Source organism: Salminus brasiliensis, chromosome 6 (assembly GCF_030463535.1).
Source record: "Salminus brasiliensis chromosome 6, fSalBra1.hap2, whole genome shotgun sequence".
Lineage (NCBI taxonomy): Eukaryota > Metazoa > Chordata > Actinopteri > Characiformes > Bryconidae > Salminus > Salminus brasiliensis.
Window position 1 is genome coordinate 9,313,734 of NC_132883.1, and position 23,783 is coordinate 9,337,516.

Genomic DNA, 23,783 nt, shown 5'->3' on the forward strand with positions numbered 1-23,783 from the left:
TGGAGTGGGAAAAGATTCTCCCAGTTAATGTCAGAGACTGGTAGATCACTATTGGAAAAGTCTATTTATTTCAGGCAAAGGGGGTTGGGGGGGATAGCAGCTATGCATTAGAGCAAAGGGTGTTCTAACTTTGCACTTGGGTAAGCCCCTGTATTAACTATCTGTGTTTGTTTCAGGTGGTGATGGTTGGAGAGTGGGGATGAGGAACCATGAGTCACTCCCTAATCACCTTCATGGCTCACTGTTTCAGAAGACAACTCTCCAGGCCCCTCCTCTCCCTTACTCCTGTCCTTCTTCTCCTCTTTCTCTCCTTCTTGTCCTGTCCGTGTCACAGTGGGCCGGCCCGTGCCCCTATTTTGGCCGGGCAGCCTTTCCTGGTTCTTTGGGGTGTGCCCAATAAAGACTGTCTGGGCCGTCCAGACCCAGCGAGTTTCGGGATGGAGTGGGAGGGGCGCGTGGCTATGTTTTATGAGGACTCTCTGGGGCTGTACCCGTATTTCAGTGCCGATGAACAGTCCATTAACGGCGGACTGCCGCAGCACACCAGCCTGGACCTTCACCTCCAGAAGGTAGAAGGGGATCTGACAACCAGTCTGCCCCAGGCAGGAGCGCCTGGGCTGGGCGTACTGAGGTGGGGCGAGTGGGCCCCCCAGTGGAGCAGGAACAAGGGAAAGCAGGGGAGGTACCTGGAGGAGTCACGAGCACTGCTCCGGGGATTTTTCCCCGACTGGAGTGTGGAGGAGGTGGAGAAATGGGCCCAGGTACATATATGTGTGTATATACACTGCATATACTGGCGAAAGAGTAGAAAAAAAGCCTTCTTAACTTTTAATGGAATTCGTTATAAAAGCTTTTATTCCACACATTTAACAACTGCCAGATTCCAATTACACTTTATGGACAAAAGTATTGTTATATGTTTATTTATTGCTCTTCTTTTGAAAACAAGGGTGTAAAATAAGTTTATGCTGCCCTTATGGGAAAGACTTTCTACTAGCTTTTAGAGCATTGCTGTGAGGGTCTGATTGCAATTAACGACAAAGATTATATATGTATACATACAAAAAAATAAATAAATAAATAAAAAAAATAAAAAGTCAGGACATACACAGTTATATTTACACAGGCCTTCAATTCCAATTCTCTTCCTTGCCCTCCAGCTATCTGATATCCTGTTTTTCATTAAACAGTCCAGCTTCTCATCTCAGTACATTTACTCCAACAATTACCATGGAAATAGGGGAAAAAATGGTATGAGCAGGCCAATTAATGTCTGTGTCTAAAACATCTATATGTGCAATAGTGTTGCATGAGCTGAATGCAATCCTAGAGAGAGCCCATAAGTAAAATCAGAGTTAGAACACTGCAGAACCTTATAAGAACCATTTCTATGAGTGGCCCCATCTTCTTTAAAAAATGTGCATTGAATTTCAGTGGAGCTCTTTCATTTCTCATGCAAACTGATATAATTTCCTGCCAGGTGGACTTTGAAGCAGCAGCCCAGTCCATCCTAATGGAGACCCTGAGAGAGCTGAAAAGGCTCCGCCCACAGAGGCTATGGGGCGTAGCTCCATATCCGAACTGCTACAACTCTGACCCTGCCCAGATGCAACTGGCAAACTACACGGGCCGCTGCCCGGCTGCAGAGATGGCCCTTAACGATGAGATGATGTGGTTATGGAAACGAAGTTCAGCTCTCTACCCCATCCTATCACTGGAAAAACAACCTGAGGGGACCAAGGGGGCGTGGCTTTATGCATCCAATCAGATCAGAGAGGCTCTTAGAGTGGCGGCTCTAGCAGGGTCAACTTCTGATCTTCCTGTTTTCCCCTTGGTCAAGAGCGTGTACGCCTCCTCCCGCACATTTCTCTCTGAGGTAACAACCAACTTACTCTGACTCACTGCTATGCATACAGTGTAGGGCACAGTGTAGGTTATATCTAATTGTGTGTTTACACTATATGGACGAAAGTATTGGGACAACTGTTCGATCATTGATTCTTTCAAAATCAAGGGTCAAAATCAAGAGTTCCATGGACACTCTCTACTGTGCAGGGAAGGCTTTCTACTAGATCTACTATATGCATTGCTGTGAGGATTTGATAGCATTTAGCAACAAGAGCATTGCTTAGATCAGGATGTTGGATGATCTGCACCGCACCTCATCATCAACTCCCAACTCATCCCAAATGTATTAGACTGAGCACCAACCATCATTTCAGAGAACACAGTTTCAATGCTTCACAGCTCAGTGCTGGGGGGCCTTGTACCCCTCTATCCCACATCTGGCATTAGGCTTGGTGCCAATAGGTTCATGTTTATCCAAAAAAAGGTGTTAAAGCTAGGTGGCTTCCTTGGGTCCCTAAAGAACGCCAATGGGCGTTTATTAAAATAAAACTCTAATTCTTTTCTGCACAGTAAAAGTATAGAAATATAAGAATATAGTTCTTTAAACAGCAGCTCACTGAAAGATTCTTTGGGAAACCAATGTTTTTGTTTTCTATGGCATTACTCCAAAACCACCATTGGCCTTGTTTTGTAATTATATGTCTAAAATGTTTGTATGTGTGTATCAGGCTGACCTGGTGAATACTGTAGGAGAAAGTGCTGCTATGGGCGCATCAGGAGTCATCATCTGGGAAAAATCCATCCCTGCGAAAACACAGGTATCAACTCATCCATCCATCTCTATTTTAAACTGCAATGTATTCAATTAAATATACATAACAATAGATACAATATGCTTATATACATACATCTGCATGTGTGTCCATCAGAAGACCTGCTCTGAACTTAGCTCCTACATTCGAGAGGTTCTCGGCCCTTACGCAGTCAACGTGACCACGGCAACGCGCCTCTGTGGGGTCTCGCTGTGTCAAGGGCGTGGTCGCTGTGTACGCAAGAAACCAGAAGACCCTGTGTACCTGCACCTCCCCTCAGCTCACTTTCTTCTGATGACCAACGGGGTGGAGGGAATCCGGGCAACTGGGCAACTTCCTCCTACCTACTTGGACATCTGGAGGCGGGACTTTCGCTGCCAGTGGTTTGAGGCCCTAGAAGGGGCAGCCGCTGATCAGGAGTCAGGTGGGCCAGACATTAGACGCCAGAGACTACCGCCCACAGTAAAGCCACCCTCAGATATTGTTCAGACAGTGGGGACAGTGGCCACCATTACGCCTGCTGGACAGCAACCAGTAGTCAGCGGCTGTCCCTCCCACGACGTGCCCATTATAGTTCTTTCTATGCTGTTGATCATCAGCTTTGCAAACTTCAACCTGACCAGCCTAATGGTGGGACGCACAAGATGACCCTACTGGCCTTGATTTTGTATACTGAAACATGTAAGATTAGGCTTCCACGATCAAACCAGAGCCCTCAGATAGGTCTACTTCTGCTCAGTGAGCAGTGAGGAAATTTAGAAATGGTGATTTTACTGAAGATATACAATGAGGGCCCAATACACTGTCTCTGAATGACCATGCATTCAGAGGTGGAAGAGGAACTTGGACACTGAGTCTTCTCACATCTAGTTCTAGCCTAGTGATCAAAGCTGCACAGGCCTCTTCTCAGTCAGAGTGGACCTAGGTGACAACCTTCAGTCAGTGAGTGAATGGATTAACTAATGACCTTTGACTGTGTGTGTGACTGCCCAACACCAAGGCTCCTGGAGATGACTCAACAGGTCCTTTTTAAACAGATCAGACTTCACACAGGTCTGCAAGAGACTGGGTGTGTCAGTGTAATGTGGACAATGTGCTGATCCTCTGATAAACACATGCCCCACGCATGTCTGGGAATCTTCAGCTCTGTACGTGATATTTGCAATAAAGACTATGTCCCAGAAGTGTGGCCAGAACCTAATAAGCCATTTATCTGACCTGTCCAAGGATCTACGTTTGACATAATACATTGTCTACTACACCATGCACCAAATACATGAGATGCTAGCAAAGATTTCTGGTGCCTCAAATGTTTGCCAGAGCATTATGGCCTTATCCCACAAGAGCAACCAGTTCTGCTTGCCCGTCATAAACCGCCATATTTGCTCAATTCTGGTCTCATGTTTATGAGAACTAAATGTAAAGGGAAATCCCACTGACTTTTGAAATATAAACACTATATGGACAAAAGTATTGGGACACACCGCTTAATCTTTGATTTCAGGTGTTTCATTCTGTCTCATTGCCACAGGTGTATGAAATCAAGCACCTGCAGAGTTCCAAACCTGCTATTTAAGCTGCAAAGGGGGAGCCAACTCCATAATAATCCCTTATTTAGAACAGGATATCATAAAAAAAACTTCTGTAGGTGTCCCAATATCTTTGTCCATGTAGTGTTGTTTAATGTAAGCAACAGGCCAACAGTGGTGGTGATTGGAACCAGTACCTCTCTGCTATCAATGTGTTTTTACCTTTGTGGGCCAAAATCGTGTCATAAAACTCAGAAGACATCAAGCAACATTTTCATTACAATGTTATGAAATATAGGTTTCTGTGGGGGACTTTTTAAAAGCATTCAACACTTATGAAACTTTGATTTCTTTAAAACTGAGCAAATCCCAGAATGAGAGCATATTAATCATGCAGTCGATTTAAAACTTCATGTAAATCATCCAGTAAAGGGAGGCATATTTTCCCTTCTAACATAAAATGCTACATACTGCTCCTATAACTTAAAAAATGCACCTTTAAAAACTGGGACACAGCTGTCTAAAATTTAAGTGTAAAAATACTTTTTTAATATGAATGAGTTTTTGGTACTTTCCATATTGTACATTTTGTATTCATTTAATGAAAAAAGTACTGATATGTTCTGTTTTAGAGGTACTAAACAGGATATCTGTGGAGGAACAGTAATAAACAGTGAATGTCTGCAGACTGTATTAATGGAACACTTCATGTTTCCTGTAAATGACCAATCATTTGGCCAAACTTTCACAAAACTTTGAAGAAATAAAAATGTAAATAAAATAAACAAATGGTTCACCCACACACAGCACCGTGCAATCCTTTATACACTAATGCTCACAATAGCTTCTGCATTACAAAGATCAATTAATACAACACATATCATATAAACACTATATGGACAAAAGTATTGGGACACCTGCTCATTCACTGTTTCTTCTGAAATCAAGGGTATTAAATAGAGTTTATCCTGTTTTTGTTGGAGTAACTGTTTCTACTGTCCAGGGAAGGGTTTCTACTAAACTGTGGGGCATTGCTGTGAGGATTTTATTTCATTCAGCGACAAGAACGTCAGTAAGGTCAGGATGTTGGATGATCACCCCCCCCCCCCCCCAACCTCACCCCTAACCCAAATACTCCCAAAAGTACTGAATGGAGCACCAACCATCATTCCAGACAACACAGTGCCACTGCTCCACAGCTCAATGGTGGGGGGCTTAATATCCCTCACCCGGAATTAAGAATGGTGCCAATAGGTTCATGTTTATCTGCTTCAGAAAGTCCTATTCTATTGGCAATACTTCTCCCTACAGAGGCCAGACAAGCTGTGTGTGCATTTGTACATCTGTTTCAGTGACGGGTGCAACATACACGAGCTAAATGCCTTAAATAGAAGGGGTGTCCACAAACATTTGGACATAATGTAGCCCAATGATGGTGGTGCTCCATCCTATACTTTTTGGATGAGTTGGGGAGTTTGGGATGAGGTGGGGTGGTGATCATCTAATATCCAGACCTAACGAACCTTCTTGTTGCTGAATGCAATCAAATCCTCACAGAAATACTCCAAAATCTAGTAAAAAGCCTATAGACAGTTACTCCTACAAAAGAAAGATGAACTTTTTTTTTTACTCTTGATTTTGTGAGAAACAATAAATAAGCAGGTGTCCCAATACTTTTGTCCAAATTGTGTATAATGATCAATCCCATTGTCCTCATAAACTGAAGAAAACACGACTAAGAAAACATCTTTGTGCTGTTTCGTCTTAAGAGCCATTGATGAATAAAGCCTGTTATTATTAAAATACATAATAGACCCTTATGACTATGATCCTGACATATTAACTTCATATAATTTGATGACCTTCAGGGACACATAATGTCAGATTCATTATAGGACCTATCTGACCTTATCAAAGCAGTCTGGAGATGTGCACACTTCATATTTTTTTAAAGTTTTTGTAGAAGAACCAGGTACAAGAGGTTCTCCGTAAGCTGTCACCACCGTTTCAGCATTGGAGACTGACTGAGTCGTTTGTTTGTAAGCCACCCTTTTGTTTTAATACAGTCAGACTGTTAATGTGTGTGTCGTGGTTGGACACATTTCTGGTGCTAGGAGCTTCTGAGTCAGCTCTTGATTCATAAGTGCCTGGATTCAGAGAGTTGACTCATTAAGCAATGCCATAACAGAACCATGTTTGGTTCCATAAGGAACCGTCCTTACTATATGTTTTGTCTTTTTGACAGCAAAAGTGATTCTTCTATTGAATCGTTCAAAGAATCGTTTGAAGCACCTTTAATTGTCAGTGTCTATAGGGCCTTTTGCTGCAGGGCAGATTCCTCAACATCTGATAGTGGTTGTGGTAAGGATGTTACTCCATCCGTGTGATATAGCGTTACACACACAGATACATATATGCAAATATCTATGAACGTGTTCCAGCTTGACTTCAAAGAGACCTTTAACTGCACAAACAAAAACTAGTACACATGTCTTTATGTAAACATAGGTGCACATGAATGCGGACATGGCTCAAATAAACAAACACACACACACACACACACACACACACACACACACACACACACACACACAGACATTCCCTTCCCTGCACATGCACACGTGCTAGAATGTTGAACATGTACCCGGGGGCAGGTAGGACAGTGATAAGTGTATCATCAGATTTGCTGAATGTTGCAGAGCCGGTCATCCAGTCCCCTTCACCTCTATCAGTCCATCTGTCCAAACTAACCCCTAATCTCATGTTTAGTCTCTGGCTTATCCTTAATCTGGGTCTGAGACACGGATCTAGCCATGTTTACCGCGAACCGTAGCCTTCGTCTGCGGCAGGAAACAGCATGAACGACACTAAACAATAACAAACAATAAACACCTGAATGGCACCGTGAGGTGCCTCCTGCTCTGCCTAAAAACAAATGTGTGCAGAGGCCATGTTATGCTGCCCCACGGGATGAGTTACGTAAACTGAATTAAGATTAAATCATAAGTAAACAAGGAATGAAGACCATAGTGTGACTTTTAGCAGCAGAGTCACATTTCTTTTCAGATGAGAGGATGATTGGCTGTGCTGTAAATCACGTTATTCAACTGATTCAACTGTTATTCAACTGAATAACCTCCCTTAAGGCCTGTATACGGGACCACGCTTTCCTGAAGCTGCTACATAAAGTGCAACAGCCACTACAGAAGAATATGGTGTTGCTCATAATCCAGACTGCTGGTTATTTGGAAAACAGGCTGCTACACAAACCAGGCCTTGTGACTGCACCTTTCCCTATGTGAGTATCCATAGAAAGGGAGCTTAGAAGAGCCCTGGTCTGGGTGACTATGCTGCGCTACACCAATAAGAGTCCTGGGCCAGACTCCTAACACTACATTGGTCCACCTCTGTGATACGAGTAACCTTGTAAGCCGCTCTGGATAAGAGCGTCTGCTAAATGCTGTAAATGTAAATGGAAGCGAGCAGGTGCTTGGCTAAAAGCTAATCCAGTCGACTCATTACAATCTCTTCAGTTAGGAACAGCAGCTCTATCTAACCCACATGTATGTGCATGGATCTTTGGGCGAAGCTACTAAAGGAGCACTGACAGAAAGGGTGTGTTTGTTTTGCTGTTGAGCTTAAATTTCAACAGTGGTTCTCCAGAATCATATACAGTGCCTTTAAAGATGGGACCCAGTCTAAATACTGTGGTAAAAGCAGTGGAGCCAATGTCTAACTCACTAAGTGATTCATCATGTGGGAGGATGCTTTAGCACCTTAATGCCAGCGTGGGATTCTTTCACCAAGAACCTGGGGCCTCCAACCAGCCTTAAACCTGACAATGCCAAGTGAGGACACACACACACAGTAATGTTTAATTAGGGAACTCTAGTGCTTGGCAGCAGCAGTGAGCTGATAGAGCTGAGCAGTGCGTCAGAGCACAACACGTACTAAGAACTCACCTGCATTTACCAGGAATTCAGCGACAGCTCTTTTCTTTTGTGCTTCTGTCTTCTGGATCTCTTCGGCCTGGGTCAGAACACACTGTCTCGTTCTAAGACGTGGTGCTAAATGCGGTGCTGAAGACAGGGTGATCTGACTGAGGCTTAAGGCTCACTCAGGTTCTTTGTGAGAAAGCAAGGCATTCAAATAATGGGAGACAGCATTGTGTTAGCATGTGTCTAGTGTGTTCGTTTAAGGATAAGGAGTTTAGGTCAGAAATAACACACGTACACTGACATTTAACCTTAGGCGTAAACTTGATTCCAGCCTAAACCACTGCGTTAAGTGCAAGTTCTTGTGCTTAAACGTTTAATTAACGCTTTGTCATTTAATTAAAGGAGCAGTTCTGAGAAAAAACAACTTGATGAACATGATTTACCACCTAGTATCGCTGCAGTCAATCAGCCAACAAGTTTGGCATCTGAAGTTTGCTGCTTTCGTTTAAAGGAGGCGATGACAGGCTAACGTTGCTATTAAACACAGGACTTAGACGGTCACCACCCAGCTTTCAACTCGCTCAGAATGCATTAGTACAATGTGTGTTATCATTCTGCTGGTCCAGTTTGAATGAGGAACAGTACTAAAGCAGGATGTTATGCAGATGATAATATAGTTTCAGCTGTAGCTTAAACTGTCTACTGAATGTGTATTGTGTATTTTTATTTACTTGTTTACAAATTTTTTATATAGATTCTTGAAGCAAACAAATTAAGTCTTTGGCATGAGTATACACCGAGATGAGACCAGTTACAGTCTATGTCCAGTGTTTGTTAGCCCAACATCTAAACTAAATAAGCACAGATTAAGTGCTTATGGGGTAAGTCATGAGATGTTCATATTTGTAAACAGCCATAAGAATATTGCTTCACCTCTGCCAAATGGTCACTGCTAAAATGTGACACATACGACAGCAAGGCATGTTTGTGGATCAATCTAGTAAATTTATTGTTATATTTCATTCTTTAAAACATACACTGAAGCCAGACAGACTGGTTGACAAATCGGGATTGTAAAAGCAGAGATGCATGGGACGGACAGGAGGCTGGCGATCAGGGCTGGAGAGAGGAAAGGGACTGTCCTGCACTCCTTCATTTCATTCCTCCACTCCCTCTGGTTTGGTTTTCGGTCGCACTCGATATCCTACATCAGTTTTATCAGTCTGAAGGAGTCGCTTTTGAAATCACTGGCCGTACAGCCTCCAACCAGTTGACACATACCGTACCTCACGTGCCACGGAAACTAATCATAACTGTTGCCGTGGCAACATTACGTCCACAGCTCCCAGGACGATTAATAGGACACGTGTGTTAGAAACGATCAGTGGTCACCGTGGTAACAGAGCCAAAGTCGGGGGGGGGGGGGGATACATAGCATCCAATCTGAAGACATTCAAACGCCCAAGGGATCAAACAAACAGAGAATGGCTTCTATCGAATGTTTCCACATGGAGAAATACCGACGTGAGATTTCTCCTGTCTAATTTGAGGCCTTTAGTAGCTGGGAGGTGGTACAGTAAACATCACTGACTTATCTCTTACATAATTAACACACACACACACACACACACACACACACACACACACACATTCACACTTTCAAACACACTTCATAAATAGTCCCACCAGATACAATTAATGCATTCACACAGAGAGAAAGAGAGAGCATCTCTTAGTGGTACATAAGTATGCTGGACGGTGTGAGCTCACAGAGAGGAGTCCATTATTCTCTCCCCACCGACAATCATCCTACAGGGGAGGAGCCACAAAAAGAGGAAGGGCCAACAACAGGTTGTCTCCATGGGGAGGTGCTAGAGCAAGGCTGTCTCTAAGGGGAGGAGCACTTGCAGAGCGTTGCTAGGAGACACAATCATTAGCAAAGTGATTGGGTTGCATGATAATTAGCAAACTGTCTGCAAAGGGCGGAGTTTCATCGCAAAGCATCTCCAAGAGCTTTTGAGTCATCAGGGGGTGTGGCCTGTCGCCAGTGGCTACTTGCAGATGGCTTCCAAAGTGTCCAGCGTGCGTTTGATGTCTCTTATCTGAGCCGCAAGTGCCTGTATGGGCTGCATGGAACGATCCAACTCTTCACACCGCGCCATCAGAGTGTACATTCCCTGCAATAACACATATGTTCAGCACAGTTCTTGGACCCGGATAACTGCCACCTGTTGAGTTTTAAGCAAAAAACTAAATGGAAGCCGATTGACTAAAAGTGGTCATTAAGGCATTTTAACCCCTTTTCACCCACCATTCAAAAGCTATTTAAGAAATCTGAATACAAAACCCGCCTCACTGCTTACCAAATGTGTCCCTCTTTACATGACTTGGTAAAATTATCTTAGTTAGGATTGGACACAGAAATAAAATGCCACATCTTTAGGTGAATAATGACCGTGAAGTTCTACTGCATAATTCTCCACAGGCTGCAGACCCCCCTCCTCTCATCAAGTTCATCAAGTAATTGATATGTGGTATGTTCAGTGCTTAAAAATATGCATTTGCATTTAAATGTCATAAAATATCTGTACTACAAAACACATCAATAAAAAAAAGCACAAACATCAAATCAAACACTCAAACCTTTATGCTCATATCCACCGACTCCCCCAAGCTATCCACGGAATCTCTGTATGTCTGAATATAACCCACACTCAGAGCAGTCATCTACACAGAGAGACACAGAAAGAGAGACAGAACCATAAATACTATAACATTACCATGAGAGAGCACCATAAAATACAATTCTGATAGTTTGGACCATGCCTTCAACTTATGATTTGGGAGAAGACTGCGAAAGAGGGTAAAATTTTGGGAGCTAGAGTATGGGAGGCTTCTGCCTTGGTAGCAGACTGATAGATGACAGAGTTAAGAGGGATGTGACAGGGAGGTGGAAGCTTGCGCAGACTTGTCATGAATAAGGTAGGGATAAAACTTGGTGTGTTTGGGGACACCAGTTACAAATGTGAGCTTCAGAAACTGTGTTTAAGAAGCAACAAGAAGTGCGCAGGTTTGTGTGCCAATAAGCTTACATTCTGGATGGTTCCGTTGAGGCTGCGAAGCATCATCTCCACGCTGTGTGCAACCTCCTGTGTGTGTTTATGCAGGTCCAGCAGCACTGAGGGGTCAATAGGTGGGATATCAGCTGGCCGACGCAATGAGCCACGACCTCGAACCACCGGACCTGAGCAGTCCGCTGCACACACACAATTATGCATTAAAAATTCAGTGAATCCACATGCAAAATTCACACTGCTGCTGTTTTGGCTATTCTACATTTATCCATTTCTACAGTCATACAGTTTTAGAAACCACATAAGCAAGTCTATTTGAGACTGCTGAAGAACCTGACACAAAGTTCATAGAGTATAGTGTGTAATGATTTAGACATGCAGTGCTAATCGGTGGGCTATAAGCTTTAATTGGCTTCTTAGCTGTATTAGCATGCAATGGGATTGAAAAACACATACTCACAGTCAGTGTCAAGGCTGGGCCGGGAGCTCATTTTGATCTTCTGTTCCAGGTTCTTAGTGATGAAGTGTGTGAGATCGCCGTCGTGGCTCACGGTCCCCTCAAGTTCCAAAGCGCTGGATATGGTAGCCCTACGACCCTCCGCCTGCCCCCCTTTGACCCCTGTGCCACGGGAACCGCCTCCATAAGCATTGCTGATGCCGTCTAGACTCTTACTGTCCTGCATGCCACGCACCACTCGCTCCCTGTCTCGGTCCCGCTCTGGTGCCGAACGCACCCGCACCTCCGCCATCACGTGTGCTGGCCGCTGCCAAACATCAGCCTCTGGCATCACAGGAGCAGAAGCTGAACTGGGTGGAGGGGCTGGAACCAGGGGTGGGGCCTGCTCAGGTGGAGTGGAAGCAGCAGAAGGGGCATCATCTTCAGATGCTGAATTGTTGGGTGGTTCTGTGGATGGGATTTCTGAAGCTGTTGGGTCCTCGGTGGGGGTCTCTTTCACTTGCTGAAAAGCAGATAGATATGTTGATTATTACAATGGGTTTTAAAGCAATAGTTTAGCTAAACGAAATCAAGAGTTTCCTCTCCAGCAGATCAGCCAAATACATGTTTGGTGTGCCAAGTTTGTTTCTGTAGTTGTACACTGAAGCTTACGAAAATATAGCTACCAAGTAAAGGGTTCTGGACACCAGTCAGCAGTGTAATTGCACAATGCCAACTGCATGTTAAAGGTTGCCTCAAATCATGATATGTTTTTAAGTCATCTCAAACAGTCATTATTTTACAGATGGCATGTTGTATATAACAATAATAATAATAATAATACATTTTTGTAAGGTAGCAATTTTAAAGAGCATAATTTCACTAATTTGGGAATACAGCTTGCACAATGCTAATTGATGTATATAAGCTACACTTTAAAAAATATACATATTTTGTTTAATTATATATTATATATATAGCTGTAACACCACAGTTAAAGATTCTGTTAAACTGACAGTGTGCATCATATTACTCAAAATTAGTTAAAGTGCTGATCTAGGACCTTCCTGTCTTAAGAAATTCAATTAAACAGACAAAAGATGCTTACTACAGGCCTCACCTGCACTGAAACGTCTGCCGTTGTTTTTACGCCATCGTCGTCATCATCATCATCATCATCTCTATCATCTTTCTCTTCCTCCACTTCTCCCCATCCATCATTAGTTTGTGTGTGGGCGGGGTCAACTGAGTCCATGTCAAAGTTGTTTTTTGACATTGGTTGTGAGTGAGATGTGCGTGCAAGCAGTAACTCGTCTGCGTGTGGGGGACCTTCATCAGGGGTGTGTGTGTTGGTGTGAGGTGCTGAGTTTGTGTGTGTTTGTCTGCACACTGGTTCAGTTACATGGGGTGTATATGCACAAATCTCTCTTTCCTCCGGGCAAGCTTCCCCATCTCGACACTTCAAGGAGGTGGAGTCATGGGTGCTCATCCAATCGCAGGCCTCTGGAGAGTCAGGAGTGTCCACTCCATTGGTTGCCTCCTGCACATCATGGCCAATCCCAGAGGAGTGGCTCATCCCTCAACCTGCTAAATAAGACGTAATATTAGTCAATATCATCATACACTCCATATCTTCTATTACCATCAATGCAATCTTTTGTCACCCCCTCCTTTGCTGCATTACTAGCCTCTACTCTTCTTAGAAGGCTTTACTCTCAAGTCAAGTCAAGTGGGTTTTATTGTCATTTCAACTACATACAGAGTACACAGTGAAACGAAACAACGTTCCTCCAGGACCATGGTGCAACATAGACAGTGCATACAAGACACAAGTGCAACACAAACAAACAAGTGCGGACAGACAACACAACACAGTACAGACCAGAGAATAATAAATAATTGCCGGTAGTGTGCAAATTGTGCAATGTGTAATAAATAGAGTCCAGTGAGGTAGTAAAGTAAAGTTATTAAATGCTCAATCACTGCTGTAGGGATTTGACTGCATTCAGCCTCAAGGAGCATTAGTGAGGGCAAGTGTTTGATAATTTGTTCTGGATCACAAATGCCACTTCGACTCATCTCAAAAGTATTGGATGGAACTCAATCACTCCAGAGTACATAGTAGCTTCACTACTCCACATCCTTTACACCCCTTTTGCTGATGCCTGGCATTGGGCATGGTGGCCTTTAACTCATGTCTGGCTGCTTCAAAGCACCCTATTCTTTTGGCACTTCTTTTCTGAGCAGATTATACAAGCTGTGAAAGTGCTAATGAGTACTAGTATCAGCAGCAGGTCCTGGATTTACTACCTACAAGAGTGTCTGGATATTTTTAACAATTGTATTCCTATACATGAAGTACACTATCGTTTAGCAACACCCATGTATACTGCTTTACCAGACATGTTATATATTAGGCATATGTATATATTATATGTTTAATATAGATACATGATGATTATAATATTGCATCTTAAGTACTGTCTGTAAATTACACCAGCCAAAATCCTTGGCCACTAAATCTGATTCTGATCTGAATCACTGACTGGCACAGTACTGATTCCTGCCACAGCTGCTCTGACTCTCATATTTGACAGCAACATACAGCATGAATCACATCACAGCTTTCACTGCACATCAGCCAACAGCATAATCACAGTTAGCTAGCTAGCTATAACGTCATCCACTGGGTGCAGCTAGCTAGCTACATTTGCTGCTAATTAAGTTAGTTAAAATAGCATAGCATCTGATTTCAGGCCACACACCCAGGTGATGTGAGCTATGCTGTCAGAATTCATTTGGTGGCATGTTACAGGCTCACTCGTTGAGGCTGATCATCTAACTTTAGTTAGTTGTCTGTCTGTCTGTCTGTCGGTCTGTCTGTCTGTCTGTCTGTCTGTCGGTCTGTCGGTCTGTCTGCCTGGTGGCAAATGTTTGGAGACTTGATTGAGGAACTGAAATCATATGACGACGACACACTCAGCTAGCATTAGCCACCAAATCTTACAATAGTAAGCTTCCTCGCTTATTTAGGTATCTAGCTAGCTAGCTAACAAACTAGCTAGCTACCGTTTATTCACAGAAAAGACGATGTGGCTGAAATTAGGCGTTGCAAAATAGCACGACTTGTCTCTCACTGGACTGTCATAACATCCATAACAACTCCACTGTCTGGGTCAGTGCTGCCACACAAGTCATCTGGCGTTAGCTAGCTATAGCAATAGCTAACAATAGCTAGCTTCAACATTAGCTGTCTGCACAGAGAGACAACGGCAGCTGGCTAACTGCTAAGCTAACAGCAGGCCTGAAACTTCTCCCCTCGCAGAGGCAGATGTGATTTGGCTGTCAGTAAACGTCGCTTCGTGGCCAGCTCAACACGCTCGTCCTGCTGCTAAATGCCGTGAAAGCTGGACATTTACTCCGCGCTGCGAAGAATTAGCTAATATAGCTACCATTTACCTCTGCACTTCTTCCTCAGGATGAAGGTTGCCAGGAAACTGAGTCCGTGCTAAATATCTGACGTGTTAAACCGGAAAGGATGGAACTATAGTTCCGCGTTGCTTTCTGCTGGACGCCCTGTTATTTTCACACATGACAAATAATACATTCATTAATAAACTATTAATTATGAATGAAGCAATCCAATATGCCCAAACATCTAATAAATCCTTAACCGATATGTTCTGACACTGATAGCCATCCAAGTGATCCAATATTCACCTTAAACGACCGTTAATTCGATAGTCAATATATGAGCAAAAGTATCGGGACACATGCACATGTAGCTTCATGTAGCTTATCCTACATTTAGTAAAGTACCTGGCTACTGTGGAGCACTGCACTGAGCATTTGGTTGCATTCAGCGAAAAAAAAAAAAAGGTCAGGATGTTGGATGAGTGGATGAGCACCATCCCTCCTCATCCCAAACTCCTCGACTCACCCCAAACTCCTCGACTCATCCCAAAAGAATTGGATGAAGCACCAACCATCATTCCAGAGAACACAGAAGGCTTCATACCCCTCTAGCCCACGCCTGTCATTGGGCATGGTCCTATTCTATTGGCAGTACTTCTCTACCGGGACTGGACAAGTTGTGTGTGCGTATTTGCACATCTGTCAGCAATGAGTGCAAGGTACATTAGCTAAACGCATTTATTACAAGGACTGTCCACAAACATTTGGACATAGTGTCTACTGTATACAGACTAATTCAAAAGTTTGGACTGTGTGTGTGTGTGTGTGTGTGTGTGTGTGTGTGTGTGTGTTGGGGGGGGGGGGGGGTTATAGATATATAGATCTATAGAAATATAGATAATAAAAGTACCAGAACTGTGCTTTATTTTATTCTCAGTATGTTATTATGAAAGTATTTTATGTTATCATGTATTTATGTATTTTACGATCAAATTATACGACATACACACACACTATATCTTAATTCTGCTTGAGCTAGAGGGGTATTAAAACCTTGCACTGGTATGTGGAGCAGTGGACATGCCTTCTTTGGAGTGATGGAGAGATGGAGAGAGAGTCTGTGATGCAGAACTTATCACCCAACATCAGTACCTGACCTCATTAATGCTCTTGTGGCCGGATTAATGCTGTCAAATCCTACAGCAATGTTCAAATCCTTTTCAGAAGAGTAAAGTAGGGTGTTAATGCAGTAAATTAGGGGCGGGCAAACTGCCCTTCAAGACCCTTGAAACTTTGGATGAGCAGGTGTCCACAAACTTCTGACTATACAATGAGTCATGCAGTAAAGTGCAGTACCATCATTTTTCCAAAGGTGGCGACAAAACCTTGCGCCAGTCTGTGGCTCTGTGAGCAAAACTGTGTTGCTGTTAAGTTTTCTATCCCCTTCAGATTTTTATTGGCCTTTCCCTGTAATGTTTAGCCTAAATTAAAGGAAACACTGGGCACATTTACAGGCTTTCCCCAAACTACAGTTCAGCTCAGGACCTGCTCAGAGTCCTGAATCTGACCAGGACGTTTGAAATGAAAGAGTCTGTTATTATCCTCACCACCAAAAATCCTCCCTGCTAGCAACCTCCAAGGCAGAGCCTGCAAGCAACACACGCACCACGCCCATCACTTTCTATTTCACTTAAGCACACACACACACACACAGAGAGAGACACACAGCATTTAATAAACTGGAGCAGGGAGATGAAAGAGCTCCCATGTTTTGAGGCCTTCAGGCTTCAGTCATCCAGTCACACAAAACCACAGTGTGTCCTCAGCAGTCATCAGTTCCTCCTCCTACTCTTCCTCTCGCTCCCTCTGTCTCTCCGCATTTATTATTCATTTGTGTGCCTGTTTAAAGGCTCTGCCGTATCCAAGGCAACATGCCTAGGTAATTTCACCGCCTGTGTTGGGAAGGCAAAATATAATCTGATTGCAGAATTCCAGCGTTCAGTGTGTGCCACAGAATATTCCACAAGGCAGGTCAGCGAGAGTTCAAGGCAGTGTGCTTTGTCAGGCGTGAGCCGATAGATTACACACCACAGTGATCCAAACAGGGCGAACTGTGTGTGTGTGCATGATTGTGCGTTTGGCAAAACAGCTTCATGTGGATCATGTTTATAGCTAGCAGACAAACCGAGTTCAGGAGAATGTCTCTACACCACAATTTCAAGACTTGAGGGAATGGCTCACTACAAAATCTAGGTAGTCAATCAGTCAAGACATACTGACCCGAAGTTTGCCTCTTTACTTTTGCACTGGAGCTACAAGAGCTACACTACATGTCGCTAGTGGGTCTAATTTAGACTCATGAAAAAATCATGTCTGTTCATCTGTCTTTTTTGTGCCCATATGACGAGAAGGCCGGGCTCGCAGTCAACGTTTCAGTTAGCGCAAAGCTGGAGTTTGTCCTCAAAAAGCTCACCAAATCACGTCTCTATGTTGCTCTATTGTTGCTCAGGGTCACAGTCAAACTGGAACTGAAAAGGACCTTCTCCAAACTGCTGCCAGAGGCTTGAAGCATATCATCATGTTGAATGTTTTGGTTTGTTGTAGCGTTCACATCACACGTCACTGAAATGAAGGGGCAGAGATTGCGTCTTTAGTGTTGCCAGGATACAGTAGATAAAATGTACCTGTCCTGAGGCAGAAGGGGTCATTAGCACTGTAATAAGCAGCTGTTATTGAGTAACTCAGAACTAATGACGGTATACTTATCAACTATTATACTCAATGAATTAATTCATACAGTTAATTAGTGCTTGATCTGTTATGTTTGTAGTGCTTAATTGGCTGTTGATTCATGTAGAAATGAGGGCTAATTAGTAATATAATAATATATAATTAACTAGAAATGTGTATTTAAAAACATCACAGTATGGTTGTTCCAACTTAAGTGGTTCCCACTTCCAAGCAGTTGCTAGGGTGTTGCTACATGGCCAGCTGTGCGTTGCTATGGTATATCAGGTGTTTTTTTTAGGGGTTGCCAGGTTTTGCTGTAGTGTTGCTAGATGGCTGCCAAGGAGTTGCTTGGTGGTTGCTTGGCAGTTGTTGTAGTATCCCAGTAGTAATATGTAGCAACATCCTAGCAACTGCTTGGAATTTGCTTAGTGTTTGCCTAGCCATTGCTGAGGTATCCCAAGTGAATGCTGTGAAGTTACTAGGTGGTTGCTATGGGGTTGCTTAGTGGTTGCTTGGCAGTTGTTGTAGTATCCAAGTAGTAGTATGTAGCAACATCCTAGCAGCTGCTTGAAAGTTGCTTAGTGCTTGATTGGCAGTTGCTGTGGTATCCCAAGTGGATGATGTGAAGTTGCTAGGTGGTTGCTATGGGGTTGATTAGCGGTTGCTTGGCAGTTGCTGTAGTATCCCAAGTGGATGCTGTGAAGTTGCTAGGTGGTTGCTATGGGGTTGATTAGCGGTTGCTTGGCAGTTGCTGTAGTACTCACTGTGGTTGGTTTGGTGTTACTAGTGTATTTGTATCATTGTGCCATAAGAAGGGCACTAAACTAGAGAAGCAAACTTCAGACACCAATATCTTCATTAACACCATGTTTATGATATATTTAACTAGGCTGCTTTACTCATAGTCTTTCTCTCCCCGTTCCCTTCTCTTTTACATGACAGAAGATAAATCTAGGTCTCTTTTAAAGCTGTTAAGACTCAGCTATAGAACCCAGCAGCAAAATAGGACACAGTAAGAAGCAGAAGTGATGTGGATCAGTAACAGCATGTCATTAAGTGATATGGGGAGTATTTACAGAAGGGCTTCTTCCTTTCAAAGTAGCACTGCACTGTTGGCCTGAACTTACATTATTGTTAGGAGTTATACGGTATATACATCTCTCTCTCTCTCTCTCTCTCTCTCTCTCTCTCTCTCTCTCTCTCTTTCTCTCTCTCTCTCTCTTTCTCTCTCTCACTCATATATACACACACACCACCACCACCAACAACATTGGATATCTAAGAGTTTGGTGTTTTTCTCTCAAGTGGTTGACGTCAGACCGCATTTTAATTTCCCCTGGCTCTGTGTGTGTTTTTCTACTACATCAGAACACACAGCCTCTCATTTATCTCTCTGATTCCAAACATCCTGGTTCATTTGTTTGTGTACATGCGATTGTGTGTGTGTTATTTGGAGTCTTCTGTCTTTTTAGTCTAGTATATGTCACAGACACCCTTCATATATCCGTGAAAAGAACGAGAGAGAGATAACAGGCCAATTTGTACCAAGTGCCTTACTGTAACCCAGTTTTTGCCTTTTTCATATTCTAAAGTGAAGCTGGTTCTGACTCTGACACTTGATTCACACTGCCGATTTAGACCGCTCGACTCAAACACACTTAGGAACCCACTCACGAATCCACAGAACATATTTATTTATTTTACATAACAGCAACCAGGGTGTTTCACCACTGGGGAGTTCTATATTTTACATCGGTAAACAAGTACTGAGGTGGCTTTATAGTTCATATAACCTTTTTAACTTTTTCAAACCACTGGTGTTTCCTGGCTTTTTTCAACCACAGTTATAAGTTATGAACAACTCAGACAGTCTGCAGGTAGTTACCGATTAGTAATCATTAGGGTGTAATAAAATGTCACGGCACAAAAGGGGTTAAACTGTGCGCTTAGTTGTCAACCATAAGTTTACATCAAGACCCGTTCTGTCCACCTAGACACCAGTTCCAATTATTACCATTAGACTACTGGTAAAAAATCAGAACAAAGCATCTACGCTAAATGGACGAAAGTATAGGGACATCTACACATTACAACTACAGGAGCTATCATGACATCCCATTCTAAATTCATAGGCATTACTATGGAGTTGGTTCCTCTTTGCAGATCTAACAGCAGGTTCAGAGCTCTGCAGTTATTGAGTCAGCAGAGCAATGGTGACTTTTACGCACTGTGGTCCTCAGCACTCATTCCTGACCCTGCTCTGTAACTTTATGTGGTCTGCCTCCACTTTGTGGCTGAGCTGCTGTGGTTCCTAAACGCTTCCAGTTTTCAATAATACCACTCACAGTTGATGGTATGATATCTAGGGAGGGAAGAAATTTCACCAACTGACTTGTTGCAATGATGGCCTGCTATTTCAGTACCACTCTGGAATTCAGTGAGCTTTTTAGAACCACCCATCCTCACTAATGTGTGTAAAGGCAGACTGCATGGCTTGGTGCTTGATTTTATATACCTGTGGCAAAGGGACCGAATGCAACACCTAATTTCAGTGATTACGAGGTGTGTCCCTAATTTTGGGGAGTAGTCCCTGAATACCATCCATTAGCTTTTGATTACATGATGATCAGGGTTTGATTACCTGCCTTATCGGTCATCCTGAAGCTAAATGTTTTTCAATGTCTATAAATAAATAATGTATTGATTTTCAGTTTCAGCGTTCATGTGATCGCTTACCAATGGTTGATTAGCCACGTGCCTTCCTTTCTACTGTTTCTTTACTGTTCTTTACTTTTCTCAAGCCACAAACCCACCAAGAACAACTGCTTCTTGGTGAAGGTTCGTCTGAGGGTATAAAAACACCTTAAATGTCATAAAAAAAGGAACACCTCACTGAAGACAATGACTGATTTTGAGAATACAACTTGTGCTACTACAAAAGCTCATTCCAGCCAAACAGAGGAGAAAATGTCATGTATGTATTTGTTAATGTTATGTTTCTGGCAAAAGTCAAATTTTGACTTGATGACTGTGGGTGTAATGAAAGAATTGATATTTGATATTGCACTGAAAAATGGGGCAGTGTGCATTCCATTGATTATGTTGTCTACTGCAGTTGCACCAATCAAGACTCACAAACCAGCATCAATCCAGACTCAGAGGTTTCACTCGCACACTCCAGCAGATAGAAGTCGTGGCCTAAAAGACAGACTAGAAGGTTCCCGGTTCAATCCCCTGGACCGGTAGCTATTGGGGGCGTGGGGAGTGAAGAAACAGCATTTCCTCCTCCTGCCACGTTTATGACTGAGGCATCTCTGAGGAGGACCTTGTTTACACCTGGTCACTTCATGTGACTAGTATCTGGATTGTATCCTGATAAGATTTTAGCCACATGCATTCACACTGGGTAGTCAAATGCATCTCTGGTTAGTCAGACTGAAATCTGATTGATGTGTGGGATGGAATATGCAAAAAACCCTTGCTTTGCGATTATTACTGGTGTTTCGGTTGTCCTGGGAGGAGTTCTGGTCGCCGAATGTGTCTTGAAGAGTCGGATGCATTTACACTTCTATAACGTGCCTCAAATGCGTCTCAGACAACTTTCTGCATTCGTATCTGTTCTAAACGTTTACACTGGCATTCAGATATAATAATAAAATAAGATAAGACAGATGAAGTGACCAGTTGTAAAAGACACCAAACCCCCTATTGCTCCCTGGGTGCTATGGTGACTGTCCACCACTCTGGGTGTGTGTACTCACTGCCACTAGTCACTAGTGTTAATGTGTGTGTTCATTTCCATGGATGGGTTAAATGTGGAAGCTGAAATTCAGATATACAGCGGTGCAATGAATATAAACCTGGTCTTAATTAGCAGACTATACAACAATCATATTTCTTCTATACTCTTCCATACTATATATTTTTTTGAAAATATCATGACAATTTCCGGTTGCGAACCCAGTATTGTGATTGACTTGCTATGTTGAAATTACAAGAAAAGATGCCCCTATTTTCTGTAATAAATTAATATTTTGAGAAAATCCTTGAGAAATAAGCCATTTTTTTGATAATAAAAATGGAAAAAGTCAATATTTTCTTGATGTTTTCTATTTTTCTCCTCTACTTGGCAAGGGTGGGCTTCCATGTGTTTCTCATGAGATCCAGGCATAGAGAAAATAAATACAAAAATTAAATAAGTAACAAAAAAGCTTGAAACAATACACTTAGATGTAGCTGGTATGTAATAAAAAAAGTAAAATTTGTGCTTTGAACTCAGCAGTCTTTTTAAAACAAAGGCTTTTTTAGATGCTCCCAAACATTAGGAGGCTTGTCTTTATGTACACAGGCTACAGGAGCACTTGAGATGCTCGCTGACTTTTAGTGGGTTTCCACATCTGCAGAGCACAGTCACTGGTTTAGTGTGTGGTAGCAAGGAAATTATACCCTCATGTCCAAATGTCCAGATCTTATGGGTTCTTATTACCACAATCTTTGTCCTTTATGAGGTCTTCCCTCATTGCCACATGTCATGTCGATCACAGTCTTTACAATGACAATCCATTAAGTCCTTTCCTTCAGCTTCAGTAACCTTTCTGTGTGAGTATGTATGTGTGTGTGTTTGTGAGTATATATGCTATGTATAGTTTTTCGAGATTTGGTTCAAGTCCACTAAAGTGTCTAGACCTTTAGGACTGTGTCTTGCATACAGTTCACATCTCTCTAGATGCTCCTCGGAGACCTTGATGCCAAGTTGTCCATTTTGCTTCTGTTCTTCCTCCCTTTCCCTCGCTCCCTCTCTCCTCCTTTCGCGCCATGTTTGTGTTTGTCGCCTTTTTTCTTGTCCCGCTTCTGCTCTGGTTCTTTGGGACCTTTGCTACCGTGATGCCGTTTGCCAAGTTCCTTGCAGTAGTGCTCCAGGTTGCCGTGATGAATGAGTGTCATCACATCCTGGTACCAGGGCTGGGAGGAGTCAGGCGAGAAGCGCTGGGCGGGGTTCCACACGCTCAGGCGGATGGTTACGGCGGTCCAGCGGAAGCCGTGCTCCTCCAGCTGACAGTGGTAAATTCCCCCGTGGTTAAGCTCCGCCCTTGGAATCAGAATTCCCCTGTCAATCACCACAAGCTGATCCCCTGACGTCACCTGCGGGCAGGAGGGCAGGAGAGAGCAGTTCAGTTACAGTCTATTTTCTGTACAATAGTGAAAATAGATATACTGCACTGTACAAAAGTTTGTAGACAAATACTTGTCCAATGTTTCTTCTGAATGCAAGGGTTTTAATAAGGGGTCTGACACCCTTTCTCTGTAGTAACAGCCTCTGCTCTACTGGGAAGGCTTTCCACTAGAAGTTGAAACATTGCTGTGAGGATTTGATATCTTTCAACTGGAAGGCCATTAGTGTGGTCAGATACTGACGTTAGATAAGGAGTTCAAGGTCACAAACGTGACTCCAACTCATCCCACTGCTCCACAGCCCAATGCTGAAGGCTTTATACTCCTCTAGCCAATGCTTGGCATTTGGCATGGTGACCCAGCTCATGTATGGCTGCTCCAGTGCATCCCATTCTATTGGCAAAGCTTTTCTATGGTGTGTACTATTAAACAACAGTATCGTCAATAGGGGCACCTCACCTTAAAGTAGCTGATTTCACTACGGAGGGTATCGAGATATGTTTGGACAACTAGTGCTTGTTCATTAACACACAACAAAAGTACTGATTGATTGATTGTCTGTTCAACAAACTGCTGCTATAAGGCAGACTTTTACAGCCTCACAGGTTCTCAGATGTTCCTGAAGCCTTGTGTTAAATAAGAACTTAAAAAGCATGAAGGAATATATACTATACTACATATATACTAAGACAGAAAAAAGGTTTTTACTGTAAACCAATGGAGTATTTTAGGACAAAATCATTTTGGGTTAAAGTAAATAAATAAAAACTAAAAAATTGTTGTCAGTCGCTGGCTGTGTGTGTGTGTGTCTGTGTGTCTGTGTGTGTGTG

At 42.9% G+C, this 23,783-nt stretch overlaps 3 protein-coding genes across 4 annotated transcripts in view; 1 reads left to right on the forward strand and 2 right to left on the reverse strand.

Moving 5' to 3' along the window:
• The first annotated feature begins 209 nt into the window (after positions 1 to 209).
• LOC140556786 (hyaluronidase-2) lies at positions 210 to 3,308 on the forward strand. The gene is made up of 4 exons (XM_072680854.1): positions 210 to 761; positions 1,481 to 1,876; positions 2,577 to 2,666; positions 2,778 to 3,308. Exons 1-4 carry the CDS (start codon positions 210 to 212, stop codon positions 3,306 to 3,308), a joined length of 1,569 nt encoding a protein of 522 aa, XP_072536955.1.
• A 5,803-nt stretch (positions 3,309 to 9,111) lies between these two features.
• borcs6 (BLOC-1 related complex subunit 6) lies at positions 9,112 to 15,172 on the reverse strand. Of its 2 annotated transcripts, none has more exons than XM_072680856.1 (6): positions 15,097 to 15,172; positions 12,758 to 13,221; positions 11,662 to 12,160; positions 11,220 to 11,383; positions 10,771 to 10,854; positions 9,112 to 10,304 (listed from the first exon to the last, which is right to left on the reverse strand). In XM_072680856.1, exons 2-6 carry the CDS (start codon positions 13,211 to 13,213, stop codon positions 10,179 to 10,181), a joined length of 1,329 nt encoding a protein of 442 aa, XP_072536957.1. In that variant the 5' UTR covers positions 13,214 to 13,221; positions 15,097 to 15,172; the 3' UTR covers positions 9,112 to 10,178. The 2 variants fall into 2 exon arrangements, with proteins under 2 accessions (XP_072536957.1, XP_072536956.1); XM_072680855.1 differs by having other exon boundaries at positions 12,758 to 13,224; positions 15,097 to 15,158.
• Positions 15,173 to 19,458: 4,286 nt separating this feature from the next.
• The window catches only part of sema3h (sema domain, immunoglobulin domain (Ig), short basic domain, secreted, (semaphorin) 3H), a 30,590-nt gene continuing 26,265 nt past the window's right edge, over positions 19,459 to 23,783 (reverse strand). Inside the window, exon 17 of the mRNA XM_072681566.1 lies at positions 19,459 to 22,923. Within this exon, the coding sequence (XP_072537667.1) occupies positions 22,504 to 22,923 (420 nt within the window). The 3' untranslated portion in view covers positions 19,459 to 22,503. The remainder of the gene's footprint in view (positions 22,924 to 23,783) is intronic.